The 13,804-nt window shown below is 43.1% G+C and overlaps 1 protein-coding gene and 1 long non-coding RNA gene across 9 annotated transcripts in view; both read left to right on the top strand.

Annotated features, from left to right (window-relative positions):
• The window catches only part of MBNL2 (muscleblind like splicing regulator 2), a 152,657-nt gene that overhangs the window by 45,861 nt on the left and 92,992 nt on the right, over positions 1-13,804 (top strand). For all 8 annotated transcript variants that reach the window (XM_028527071.2, XM_028527072.2, XM_028527073.2 and 5 more), the window contains exon 2: positions 3,371-4,135. In XM_028527071.2, the coding sequence (XP_028382872.1) occupies positions 3,962-4,135 (174 nt within the window). In that variant the 5' untranslated portion in view covers positions 3,371-3,961. The remainder of the gene's footprint in view (positions 1-3,370; positions 4,136-13,804) is intronic.
• Positions 4,161-5,288, top strand: LOC118497308. The gene is made up of 2 exons (XR_004899832.1): positions 4,161-5,116; positions 5,178-5,288. It is a non-coding gene; the product is annotated as an uncharacterized LOC118497308 (long non-coding RNA).

The following is a 13,804-nucleotide window of genomic DNA, read 5'->3' as shown; positions in this document are numbered from 1 at the left end:
TCGATGAATAGGTACACAGCAACTCCTCCTTTCATCCCTTGCATTTGGCTAGCACTTTGCTGTTTACAAAGTATTCCTGCGTTTCCTCTGCAATCTGTCCGTCGTGGCAGCAGCCTTATAAAGTAGGTAGAGGCTGTTATCAACCCTTTGCAAATGAGGAAACCGGAACTCAGAGACATGGACTTACCCAAGGTCATCTGAAGGATGCCTGGCAAAACGAGGGCCAGAAATGCTGGATCTTAGGACAGGGTACTTTCCGCTATTCCGGAGAATTCTATGTCGGCCAGTAGAAGAAATGCAAAAGCCACTAAGATAGTGCCATCAACAGAAGTATGACAAGAGCTTCACAGATAATTCTGAATTTTGAGGTGCTAAAAGGGAGTTATCATTTAACTTTAATGATAATTATAACAATAATATTTATTCCAATGTATTAAAAAAGACTATCAATTTGCCATGTAGTAATTATAAAGTAACATTATTATTTTATATTCAATATTAATGAGATGTTTTCGCTGTCTTCTTTTCATACTAAGTCTTCGAGATTACTGTGTATTTCCCACTTCGAAGTGTGAAATACACATTGATTTTATACGCCTCTCAACTCGGATGCGAAATTTTGATTGGAAATACTTGATCTTTATTTGGATTTCATAAACTTCACAACTGAAAAGTAGATTCACGTACTCAAGTCGGTCCAAGAACACTCAAAAGTTTTCCAGTAACTCGGAATCAGTTTTAAGTTAAATTTACACTCCTTAAGACTAAATACTATTCTTCAATTTCGTTCCTCTGTGGCACTGGCTACATGTCAGGGGCTCAATGTCCACGTGTGACAAGTGGCTTCTGTTTTGGAGAGTAAAACCCCAACAGATAACACCCGCCCCTTCCGACCCCAGGAACTTGTAGTCTGGTAGAGTCAGCATGTCTTTGGTTTATGAGTTCGTGTGGTTTGATCTTGCCCCTTGATGACCGTGTTTAAAGTCGTTCTCCATCCATATCCATCATGGCCCCTTTCCTTTGGTGGCGTCTTTGATGACAGGAGCTCTGCCACTTTTAGGAAACAGAGAACCAGCAGGGAGGAAGAGCGGATTTCTGGGAGGTGGAGGGGGCCGTCCACTGAGGTGCAGTGTGTGATGCACCTCCCTCCCCTCCTGGAACGTCTGTGGCATGCGCAGGACTCTGGCTCTCAGAGAGCTTGGCTGTTCTGCTCTTGAAAGCAAGTTCATCGTGATAGAGTTTGGTCATCTAAATTCTGGTTGGGTTTCTTTAGTGACTAGAAATGGTACTTTGTTCCCCCCCCCCCCCCCGCAAAAAATGTCTTGTTTTCTAAAAGTATAAGCAAAAGTGTACCGCCTTCACGGGACTGGGCTGAGCGCACGGCTCCTGCTTCAGGGATGCTTGAGTGGTCACGTGCCGTCCACGTATCCACACGGTCACCTGGTTCTTTCCCTACACGCGGAGCCTCTGCAGAGATGACGTTGCAGGCTTCGAGAATGAGCGCCTCCCGTGTCTTTCTGGTCCTGCAACTCCACTGGGCCTCGGTCCATGGGATTCAGGGGCTCCATAAATATGTTTCACATATAAATGCAATGTGTCCAAGCCAGCTTTTGACATGTCCTTATTCTTAGTGCCTCACCTGCACTGAGTACACAGGGAGAAGTATTTCCTTGTCCCTGGCTTCCCTCATGCTTTGTCCTCCACGGGGGGTGGCGGTGGGGGTTGGGGTGATGAGGCTGCAGGTCCAGGCTGGTCTGTGAAACCTGACCCGGAGCACATTCAGTTATTAAACTCATCGTCTTAAATGCCCCGAGTTAAGCTGGTTGATGTTAGCTGCTGGGAACACAGCGCTGCCTGCCAGGCAAGCAGGAGCCTGCCTGTCCCCTCAAATATTTTGCAGTTGAAGTTAGGTATGTGTCATAGCTTTCAAGGTTTCCAGTGTCCTCAAATGCACAGCCAGTTAAAACTCACTCAAACACATCCACTAAGAAGTCAAAGTATGGGGATGAAGTAGCACTTCCTACTCGTCCCAAGGGATGTGCTGCTAGATAAATGTTTCATAACCAGATAAGGCTGAGAGACCCGTTGCTTCTCTCCCCCTGTTAGAAAGTCAGTCAAGGTCAGGGGGTGGGGGGAAGCCATGTTGCACGGAAGCCCATTCAGGTTGACTTACCTGGAGCTAACTAAACTTAACTGAGTGTGGGACCTGCTCTTTCCAGGAGCACTTGCAAACCACGTAAGGCTTATTGTTTTCTGAACTTATTTGGAATATGCTGATTTCAAATAACCTACTTCCAGTCTCCATTAAGGTCTTAGTCATAAATTTTTAAAAAAGATATCAAGGCTAAGCACGGATTTAAGGTTACATGTGGCATATACAATGTATGAAAATGACCAACTCCTGCTAGTTACTCCTTTATGCATGCTTGACCCAATAATGTTAAATGGTTAAGGTTTTTAATAATTTCACAACCCTTGAAAATAGTAAAAGAAATGAAATATGCTGATTTTAGAAATCTGAACTTACTAGTTATATTTTTGCTGTAGATAGTTAATTCCAGCATTCCGCCAAATAGAGCATCTTTAGGTGGTAACTCCATTAAAGTCTAAACTGAACCTAAAATTAACTTGCATTCATTCAGTCAGTGAGTCAATCATCAGTCAAGTCTGTCAATAAATATTTTTTGAGGACCGAGTAGCCATGACCTAAGGCTCTAGGGATACGGAATTGAAAACACAAACAGTCCTTATTCCCTGAGTTCCCTATGCTTACAGCATAGAGGGGGACACGAACATTTAAGGAAGTAATAACAGTAGACAGAAAAGTATAAGCGATATGAGACTAAATATCAAGAAATCTCTATCTATTCATCTCTAAGTTCAAATCTCTGTAAACTAGGAAAGATATAAAGAATAAGGAGCCTGCATTTCATCCAGAAGAACAATATCCTTATTATATAGGAAAGACACATCCCAAATAATTGTTTATAGCATTTTCAACAATAAAATCAATGGCCCAAATGTGAAATTAATTGGAAGCTACAGTTCTATTACACTCTTTTGGCGATGGAGCGCATTAGATTGAATGGATTCGGAATGCCTAATTATTGTGTCTGCCACACTCATCTCTTTGAGCCACTCCTAACTTTTGGATGGCTGCCTGGCTCGTTTCTGCAATACGGATGCAGTTGCGTGGTTTTTTTCTTCTCTCCCCCCCCCTTTTTTTTAATGCATAACTTTCCCTACTGTACTCAAAGCTCAAAGGTCTCAGATGCCTTTTTGCAAATTCTTGATGAGAGCTAAAGAATTTGTTCAAGTGTTGATTTTGTTGAGTTTGGGTGCCCGTTGATATTTTATCGGTGTTTTGCAGGTTGATGATTTAAAAGTGCCTGTGTGGAGTCGCTGTTGCTGGACACTGCAGCCCGGGAGCTCTGGTTGTGTTTTCAAGTCTTGTTTCTGTGGCAAATTACCCTGACCTTAGGAGTGCGTGAAGATACCTCAACTGTCTGCTTTCGGAGCTTAAAAGGGTGGAAGGAAAAAGAAATCCTGCCAAGATCTGAACATCGAAGTGGCTTATTTTCCATCATCGTCCATAGCTGTAGTAAGCTTCAGAACTATACAGATTCTCCCAAGGAATGCCATGATATTGAAGCCGCTTTGTTGAAAACAGTGGTGTCTGCAAAACGGCCGGGAGACTCGGACCTTCACAGCCGGAGATGACACTGAGCACGCTCTTATTTCGGCCCACGGTTTTCCAGTGGGGCCTACTGATGGATGTCTGACTACCTGCCGACAAATCCTCCTCTCTCTCTGTTTCTCGGATTGGACTTCCCTGAGCGATTTATCACGTACCCTCAGACTTCCATGTGGGGCTTTTCGCCACAATAGTTCTGGGTCCTTGGAACTTGCCTTGATTTCACCATTTAACAGCAACTAACAGGATCCAAAGTACTTGGTCATCATGGCTTTGAATGTCGCCCCAGTCAGAGACACCAAATGGCTGACGTTGGAGGTCTGCAGACAGTTCCAAAGGGGAACCTGCTCTCGCTCTGATGAGGAATGCAAATTTGCTCACCCCCCCAAGAGTTGCCAGGTTGAAAACGGAAGAGTCATTGCCTGCTTTGATTCACTGAAGGTAAGACAAAGCGTTTTGGCTACGCCACATTGGACTGACATTTCCCAATGAGATGTTTTTCCCTTGTGCTTTGACAGAAGTTTAACAGCTGGTCCTAGATTCTGTTTTCTTCTTTGTGGTGACCACTGAGAAATTTTCACTTAGTTTTGTTCATATCAGGCATGTATAAATGTTTTACAGATCCCTGTTTAAATTAAAAATACATGAGGCCGTGTATTGGGCCTAGCTTGACATTCACATACCCAAGAGTTTTAAATCAAAGTCTGGCTTGTGAAAACTCAAGATGAATATTTTATTAACGTTTGATCTTCTCGAGGTTATATAAAGGTGAAGGAATTGAATGTGTCACTTTTGCGTGCCAATTATCCGATTCACCTCTCGAAGCATTTTCTCCTCTTGTGGCTTTCTTTCCCGGCCAAGGGCTTCCTAAAAAAAAATACATCTGAATGTGTTTTTCATTCTCTTGACAATCTGGTATGGCTAACAATGGTTAAGCACACCTTCAGTACTCCTTGACAACCTACTGTGGGAAAGTTAACACATTACACGGCACAGAAGATGAGAAGGGGGTGCAAGATGGCCCCCTTGATGGGCTCCCTGTCTGGGAGGGAGCATATGGCAAGTGCAGAAGCAAATAATGCAGGACAGAGAAGGCCTTGCGGAGGGACTGGAGAGGTGACTTCTCTGGGAGTCGATAGAAGGAAGAGCTGGCTTCCAGCTGACTGTGTTAAAAAAAATGGTTTCAGAGGCTGTGGCACCTGAGTTGTGTACCAAGTAGGGTGGAGTTTGGACTTGAAGAAATGGGAGAATAATGTAGTGAAAATGTAATGGAAGGAAATGGGGAGACTTAACCCATACTTCTCCGTGGTTTCTTTTTCCCCCAAATTACGGTTCTAGGAATCCCAGATTGTCTAGGACTGTCCTAACATTATCATGATATTGTTTACCATGCAGATAAGTAAGATATATAGCTTAACAAGAGTTTAATGGTTATATCTGCAAAAGTTTATTAAAATAACCTTACCAAACAGTAACAAAAAAGGCTGGTTCATACTCTTGATACAGGATTTGGGAAATTCCTGTGCTGTGAGTTCACAAAACAGTGACCTTAGCTTGTTCTTGGGTATTGAAAGGACTGGGTAAGTTCTGGAGGAAAAAATTTATCTTAAAGTAAAAAATTGTGTAAGTCAAAATTGAAGTATAAGACTTCAAATCATAGGTTTAAGTATACTTTCAAGGGGAAAATTTGTCTACACACTAACGACAGAAGAATATATTGATATTCCAACAGAAGTCTTTTAAAGTTTGAAATTTTTAAAAACACATGTACTATTCCCCTCACTAACTACCCTATTTTATTCCTTTTTTATCATTAAAAAATATTAGTTAGACTTTAAAATTATGAATCATTTTGTCTACACAGAAATGAATAGAGATAAATTATAATTAACATAAACTATAACAGTATAAACAATTTTTATATTACTTTTTATCTTGCTTTCATAGTCAAAAAAGTAAAGCAAGTATGTGTTTGCTTCTGTGATTATTACCAACAGGAGCATTCACTCTAAAAAGCAGTGTCGATTAAAAGTTAGATCTCAAAAAAATAAAATAAAAGTTAGATTTTAAGAACACCCAAATACCAAAACAGGCCAAAAAATGAGAAATTCATTTTCCAGGTTATCCTCAGTGCCTTCATTTTATTAACCCAAGCCTTCTCTGGTTGGATATGAAATATTAAATAAACATTTTAGCTAGTCTCTTAAAACTTTTAATTTGTTTTAAACTAGTTAGAGAAAGAGACCTGACTCAGGAAGGTTGGGTGTTTCCTGAGATCAACAGCACACAGATCCTTAGAATCCCTGGCCTCGCTCTGGCTCCTCTGGGACCACAGTTGTTGGCGGAGTCCAACCCACGCGACGGAGAGCAAGACCAGCCCTGTCTCCCGTGACACCAGAAGCCAAGCCCTGGGCATGCTGAGCACGGCTCCACTGAACAGGAGCTTTAAAACCTTATTTTTAGAAGTGTGCATTAGAACCGCTCTCAAGTGTTGAACCATACTTGTATATTGCCTCAAGTCATGGGCTCCATTTTAAAATGGTACATTTGCAGCTTACTTCATGGGAGTGTGTGCTCTGTATTTTTTTTTTTAAGTGATCAAACTGTAAAGAATGTGACAAGAGCCCGCAGGCACACGCGTAAGACAGACGGGAATCTAAATACCTGCTCCGGCACCTCCCAGCCTTGGGTGGGTCCTTTATCACTCCTTATCGCTGCTGTCTCGGCGCTAAAAGGAGGGTATCGCCTGTGAAACCGACTCGAGCATGCGCTGTGTCCAGCCTGGTGTCAGCACAGTCACCGGGCAAGGTGGTTGCAAGGATTACAGGTTTTTTCAACAGGGGCTGATACACAAAAAACTCACTCAAAGATTGTAGCTAAAAAAGGGGGATGGCAACGATAATAATTAAGCTACTTCATTTTATTCCCTTTACTATATTAAAAGAAGACAGTGTTGCCCAGTGGAACAAGCCTGCAGTAAGGAGAAGGGCGGGAGCTTTGAAGTTAGACGTGCCAGGGCGTGAACACGCCTTGGCCAGGACACAGCATGCTACCTCCTTGTTTTCAGTTTCCTCTTCTTTAACATGGATATGATAACTCCTGCTTCAACCGGCCTAAGATATGCCGGGTGCCCAGCACGGGGCTGGACGGGGTAGGGACTGGCCATGTGAGCTTCCTCCCTTCCACAGTAAGGGATCGCAGCAGAGCCCTTGGTTTGGATGACTGGCGTTACAGCAAGAAGTGCCCCACTGCCGGGGCATCCGACTCATAATGTGTCTAGGCTCGGCCCCGGACTGCGTGCGTGATCACACCTCAGGGACACGGATTAGTCACCACATTCAAAGCAGTCCTGGTGGAGGAAGATCTCATATGTCTAGTTATTTATACACCGTGTCATTATCTGCAAACATTGTGAGGTATTTTTATTCATAAAAATAGGTAAAAGGAATCTGTGTTGGCCTATCAATATAGAGCTAAGTCTGTTATGAGGCTGAGATATTCCTTTCTTTGCTTTTTTTTTTGCGTGTGTTATGGGTTATTTGTATACAGGAGTCATCTTCCATAAATACATACTAAATACATTTGCAGGTGCCTGAAAGGGAGATTTGCTGGGGTCTTTGAAAAGGGAGTTAGTTATACATCCATAAGTACTTTCATAAAAGATGTTTCAGAAAATATAGTCGGGTTCTTGCAGTGATATTTGTAATTTATTCACAACTGACTTACCTTGTTGCATTTTATGTGATGCAAAAAAATGTGATTTTTTAAAAGTTACACTATTATTATAAAGAATGGAATTGCTTACATCTTTTCTGGATGGCCGGAACATTCTGGAACATTGTGTTCACAGCTAGATGAACTTCACAAAATACAACTTGCTTCATGATCGACAAACATCTCTGTAGCAAAGGCCTTGACCTCCCACTTCCATACGTTTATGTCCATAAAACAATTGCCCTCACACTTTGAGATTTTTCTTTTCAGGTTCTTCCTCCTGTAACTGATAGAAATGAATGTGGGGTGTTTTGTTTTTGTTTTGTTTTGTTTGCAAATTGAAACATCCAGAGAGGAATAAATAGTTTTAACGCTTATTGAGACTTAAGGGTTTTTGGCATTTATCACTCTAACCAAGTATTTAATATATTTGCTTCAACATCTGAATTTGAATTTGGCTTAAAAAGGAAAACATTTTTTAAAGTATGTTGCTCATTTTTGCAAAAAAAAACACAACACCTTAGAGTACTGGGGGATGTTGTTTGGACCTTACATAACCCTTCCCAGTAAAAACTCGTCCAAACAGTGTGATCCTTTTCCTGCCTGCATCAGAGGATGCCAGTCCCGCAGTCAGGGCCTCCCCGAGGTGCCCACCTCACCCAGAGGAAAGCTCTTACGATCCTTCCAAAAGCTCTGCACAGCCTGGGAGATCGGCTTCCCGCCCTCCGCCTCCTGACTTCAGACCTACCCCTGCACCCTCAGCCACTCCGCTCCAGCCACCCCTCCGCTTTGTTCCCTGGATGTACCCACACAGATGTTTTTCACACAGTGACAACCGGGAACCAAAGATGAAAAGCCCTGGCCTGAGAATCTGTATCTGATCCCTGACTTTCCTGCATGCTAAATGTTAGATCATTTCATCTTGACGGGCTCCATTCCTCCATCTGCTCGTTCCTTTGTTCCCTCGTTCCCTCTTTAACAAACAGGAGATACAAACTCCAGATCTGCAGGCATCAGCAAGTAATGTGAATGAGTGACTCAGCACTTGCTGTTGGCACAACGCAGGGCTCACTGGTGGCCGCAGAGACTGAACAGAAGAGCAGGCAACCTGCAAAGGGTGGCAGCTGCCACCCGGGCCATGGGCAGCTGCTTCCTGCCTCGTGAGAATCCTGGGGATCTTTCCAAAAGAACTGGGGAGACAGGTTTTGGTGTGAAGCTTCTTGATGTCTTTATTTTTCATTTAATTTTCATTAAGTGGCTTGTCCACTTTAGTGAGGTCACATTGGTCAGTAGCCTTACGTGAGTTTCAGGCGTACGACATCATTATTCGGGATCCGTGTGTGCTGTGGCATGCTCACCACCAACTCCCCAGTTTCCATCATCACCACACCTATGGCCTCCTTTACCCATTTCTCTTCGTCCTCCCCCTGTCTCCCCTTCTCCCCCTGACAACCCCCAGTCTGTGGTCTGTATGGGTGAGTTCGTTTTTGTTTTGTCTTGTCTGTTTCTTTTTTTGTTTTGCATTCTTTCCACGTGTGAGTGATTGCATACGGTGTTTGTCTTTTCCTGTCTTACTTCACTGAGCGTCATCCCCACAAGGTCCACCCATGTTGTTGCCAATGGCAATATTTCTTCTTTTTATGGCCGAGTATAAATATACGCACCAAATTTTCTTCACCCGTTCGCCTGTTGATGGACACTTAGGTTGTTGTCATATCTTGGCTACTGTATATAATGCTGCAATAAAATAAGAGTGCAGTTAGCGTTTCTGAGTCGTGCTTTTTCATGTTCATCAGATAAATGCCCAGAAGTAGAATAGCTGGATCATTTGATGATTCTCTTCTGAACTTTTTGAGGAGCCTCCATACCGTTTCTCCTCAGGGCTGCACCTGTGTCCAATCCTACCAATCCAAGGGCTCGCTCTACTCCATCCACATCATTTCCAACACACCATTCCTTGTCTTCTTGGTAATAGCCATTCTAACGGGTGTGAGGGGATACCTCATTGTGGTTTGGAAGTTTCCCAATTTCTAAATCTTGGCAACACATTTAAATATTTTTAAAGCTTGAAGTTCAAAGAGAACGTATCTCTGGGATGGGCTCAGCCTGTAGACTGCCACATCTAACCTGAAGTAAACAAACACTGATCACGTGGCAGGCCCTCGCTGGGAGCAGAACAGCATACACAGCATCTCCCGTCAGGAGAGATAATTGAGAGCAGAGAGAATTTACTCTGCTCCTAATCAGCCTTGAGAGACTGTATTTACATTGCTTTAGTGATTCGCTCTCTAGCTTTGCCCTCACCTTGTTGGCAGCTGCTTCTCTCTCTCCCTTCCCAAATCTCCCTCCTTCTCTTGACCTCTACGTGCTGATGTCTCCCCAGGCTTGTCCTTGAACTTCTTCTCTACATTTCCTCACACCCCCAGTGGACACCCTATTCTTCTTATAATTCAGCAAGCGTGTTGTTGCCCCAAAGCCTTTGTCCTTTCTGGACCATCTGCCAGAAAACTGGACTTCCTAATCAGATGACCTCATCCAATCCAATGGCCACAAACATTTTCTATATGCTGAATATTTCTTTTTTTTTTTTAATATTTCTTTTTTTTTTTTTTAAAGATTTTATTTATTTATTTTTTAGGGAGGGAAGGGAAGGGGGGAGGGGGGGGAGAGAGAGAGAGAGAGAGAGAGAGAGAGAGAGAGAGAGAAGCATCAATGTGCGGTTGCTGGGGGTTCTGGCCTGCAACCCAGGAATGTACCCTGGCTGGGAATCGAACCTGGGACACTTTAGTTCCCAGCCCGTGCTCAATCCACTGAGCTACAACAGCCAGGGCATTATATGCTGAATATTTCTTAGTTTCTATGCCTATTCCTGATTTCTCCCCTGAACTCTAGACTCATGTATTCAATGGCCTGCCTGACGCCTCTACCTGGATATGTAAGTGACATCTCAACTCGAACATGTCTTGAGTTCTCCTCCGAGCTATTGTTCCCGTTGTGCCTATTCTCAAGAGATGATGCAATGCATTCATTTGATCAAATAAAACATTTTGGAACCCGCCTTAAATCTCCTCCTGCAATTATAACCATAGCCAATCCATTAGCAAGTCCCACTCTCTCTGTCTTCAAAAGATATCGTAAATCCAAGCACTTCTCAACACTATTTCCATGACCACCATTCCCCCAAACCACCATCGTGTCTCAAAGGACAGTTGGAATAGCCTAGAGTAGCTCTCACCATCCCCTAGCCTGGAAGACAGAGTGACTCCTAAATGTCATGTCATTCTCTTGCTCAAAATTTCCCAATAGATGCTCATATCACTTAAGCCCCCGTATGATCTGCGGTATTTCCGGCCCCATAGGTTGATCATGCTTCCCCTCACCACGGTCTCCCATCACATGGGGCTCTTTGCTCCTCCGGGCCTTTGCAAGGACTGTTCCGCCTGCCTGGAATGCTCTTCCCCCAGATACCTGGAAGACTCAATTCTTTACTTTAGTCAGGACTTTGCTTAAATGCCACATATCTATCCACAGCAGCACCCTCAGAATTTATCCCTAAGGGATGTTTTCTGTCTACAGGTGTCTTCCTTATCTGTCCCCACTGCTAGAAGGTAAGGCTGTAAGGTAGGGATCTCACTGTTCTGTCCGTGGACCTGGCAGCCACTGGGAACTCAGTCATGTTTGTAAATGCATAAAAATAGTCTCAAATTCTACACTTTTAGACATCACTTTTCCAACAAAACTCAAATCACTTCTCTGGTTATGTATTGCTCAATCTTGAAAATTAATTTATAGGCAGAAAACAATCAGAGTTAAAGGCTTTGTACAAAGAAGCTCTTTGGTTTCTATCCCCAAAGGTGGTCCCGGGTCATTTCGTGATTTTGGCTGTCCTGATAGGCAGGTCACCTGGAGACTGGCCCGCAAGTGTCAAAGAACTATGGAAACGCATGGAGTGGCTCGTCGGACCACTGCGGGCCACTCAGCAGTCCCCAGGGTCGGACAGTAGACTGACGCTTATGCTGGACATTTTCACTAATCTGTTGTAAAATAAGGACACCGAAATACCTTCATACGTTTGTCTTATTTTTTTTTATTATTGTGGTAAGAGCACTTAACAGGACAGCTACGCTCTTAACAACTTTCTAAGTGCACGATACACTATTGTTAGCGAGAGGCCCTGTGTCGGAGCAGCTCTCTAGAACTTACTCGTCTTGCATAACTGAAATCGCACGAAGCACTTCTTTTTATGAAGGTAAATTCTCCCAATTCAAATTCAAATTTGATCTTCATTCCAAGATTGCTTCTTCTTATTTTTCTTAATTATCATAATATTCTTTTCTTTTCTGAAATGATTGTCTTAATAGATAAGTTATTTTTGTTCTTTTTTTTTCCTTAATGTTCTTACTCAGTGAAAGAAAAAGTGGGAACTGTGTGTCAGTTTCCCATTGCTCTTAGAAATATTATTGCTCCTAGAACTATTATTGCTCCGTAAAATTCAGAGGTAGGGCCCTACCTCTCCGTACTATTTGGCCTGAAACCCCCACCATCAGACTCACTGCTTTGAGTCACACACGGAAGAAAGGGTTTGTCATCAGAACATCTCTGTTGAGTCCACATGTTACCCGAGAGGACCCTAGAAGTTCCTCAAGCCTCGTCCCTTTAGCAAGTGACAACAGCTTGATCCATTGAGTAAACCAGTGACCTGTAACCAATGTGGCACAAGAATTTGTAAAACATGCAGTACCTGACTATTTAGTCAGGGGCACTGGCCTCTTTTCCCTTGGATTATCAAATTTTAAAACATGACAACAGCCAACACAACAATAGCTATCCGGTGTGAATGAATCAAAATTATACCTACTTTTTGTCAGATCAAAAAACGATATGTTTTGGTGTGCGGCAGAATTTTAGTAAGGTTGAAAATCTCTGGACTAAGCTCATTTTAAGTTTTTTTTAAGATTTATTTATTTATTTTTAGAGAGGGAAGGGAGGGAGAAAGAGAGAGAGAGAGAAACATCAATGTGCAGTTGCTAAGGGCTGTAGCCTGCAACCCAGGCATGTGCCCTGGCTGGGAATTGAACCTGTGATGCTTTGGTTCGCAGCCCGAGCTCAATCCACTGAGCTATGCCAGGCAGGGCTCATTTTAAGTTTTGATGGGTGGGGGAGGAAGAGACCGGCCAGGGACCCTGAGACCCAGGACATGTCCAGTCCAGGGTACAGGAGCAAGTCCCCAGGCCACGGCAGGGGACTCCCTTTCCCCTGACCGGGAGAACCAGGGTTGTTCTGGGGTAGCCTAACCAATGACAAACCTCCCCTGCTTTCCAATTTCCCATGGACGGACCTGCTAATACTAAATAGCATATTCTTTCCACTTGGTTTGGTTCAATTTCCTCTGGCTGGAAGATTACAGTCTAGTGTGTATTACTTTCTCAGCACGGTCGTGGCCGAGAAGAATAAAACTGATAGTTGGAAAATAAATCCCCCCTCCACCCCCAAGCACCCTCCTTCGGATTTCAGGGAGTGAGTGGATGTTGACATATTTATTCGTAATCAACCTCACCTCCCCATTTTGTCTAGCCAACCAGCATTTTGGGAATGATACTGATGAGACTATTTTCTTATGACTGCTGAGGTCTTACCCTTCGTGAATCCTAAGCCCTGTAGGAGATGAGACACGGCCAGGAGAAAGGGAAAAGGAAAACGTCTCAGATGCTATAACCTAGTTCAAACCAAACAAAATGACGAGATTCACCTTCGGGCATGTTTGTATTTCATGTATATTTCATCTTACTGGAGCATTTCATATTCTTAAAAAAATGATTGCTTAGGATTTTTGACTGAATAAGTGATATGGATACAAGGTCCCTTGGTAATCGGTATTAACACAGGAACTTGTTGCAAAGTAGAATACAGCACATGTAAGCGTTTTCAATATGCCCATCTGGTCCACATCTCAAATCTCACTCAGAAGAGTATTTCAAGTGCTCCCAGCCCTTGGTAAAATCATTAATAATGACACTAAAGATATCATTTCCACACCTGTCATGGAACTAAGCACTGACCCAGATGCTCAGGATCTAAAATTAATCAGCAGCAGCCTCATTTGAGAAATTTAATTCGCATCGCTTCTCTCGCATTCCCGTTGGGCACTCGGTTGTTAACAAGAGCTGTTGTATCTGGAAAATATTGGGATAGCAGAATCCTTAATGAAGAATTCTGGCAGATCCAGATGTGCCGCGCGGTAAGAAAGCCGAGGAGAGAGAAATGTCATTTCCTAGAGAAGTTCGATCTCTTTATTCATTCATTTATTCTACAAGTAGTCATTGAACCACCACTAAGTGCCTGAACAAGACACCGGAACTTTATTTCCCTGGAACTCAGAAGGAAGGAAACAACAAG

The sequence above is a fragment of the Phyllostomus discolor genome, chromosome 11 (assembly GCF_004126475.2).
Source record: "Phyllostomus discolor isolate MPI-MPIP mPhyDis1 chromosome 11, mPhyDis1.pri.v3, whole genome shotgun sequence".
NCBI lineage: Eukaryota > Metazoa > Chordata > Mammalia > Chiroptera > Phyllostomidae > Phyllostomus > Phyllostomus discolor.
Note: the sequence above shows the minus strand (reverse complement) of the source record. Positions and strands in the feature narration are given on the sequence as shown.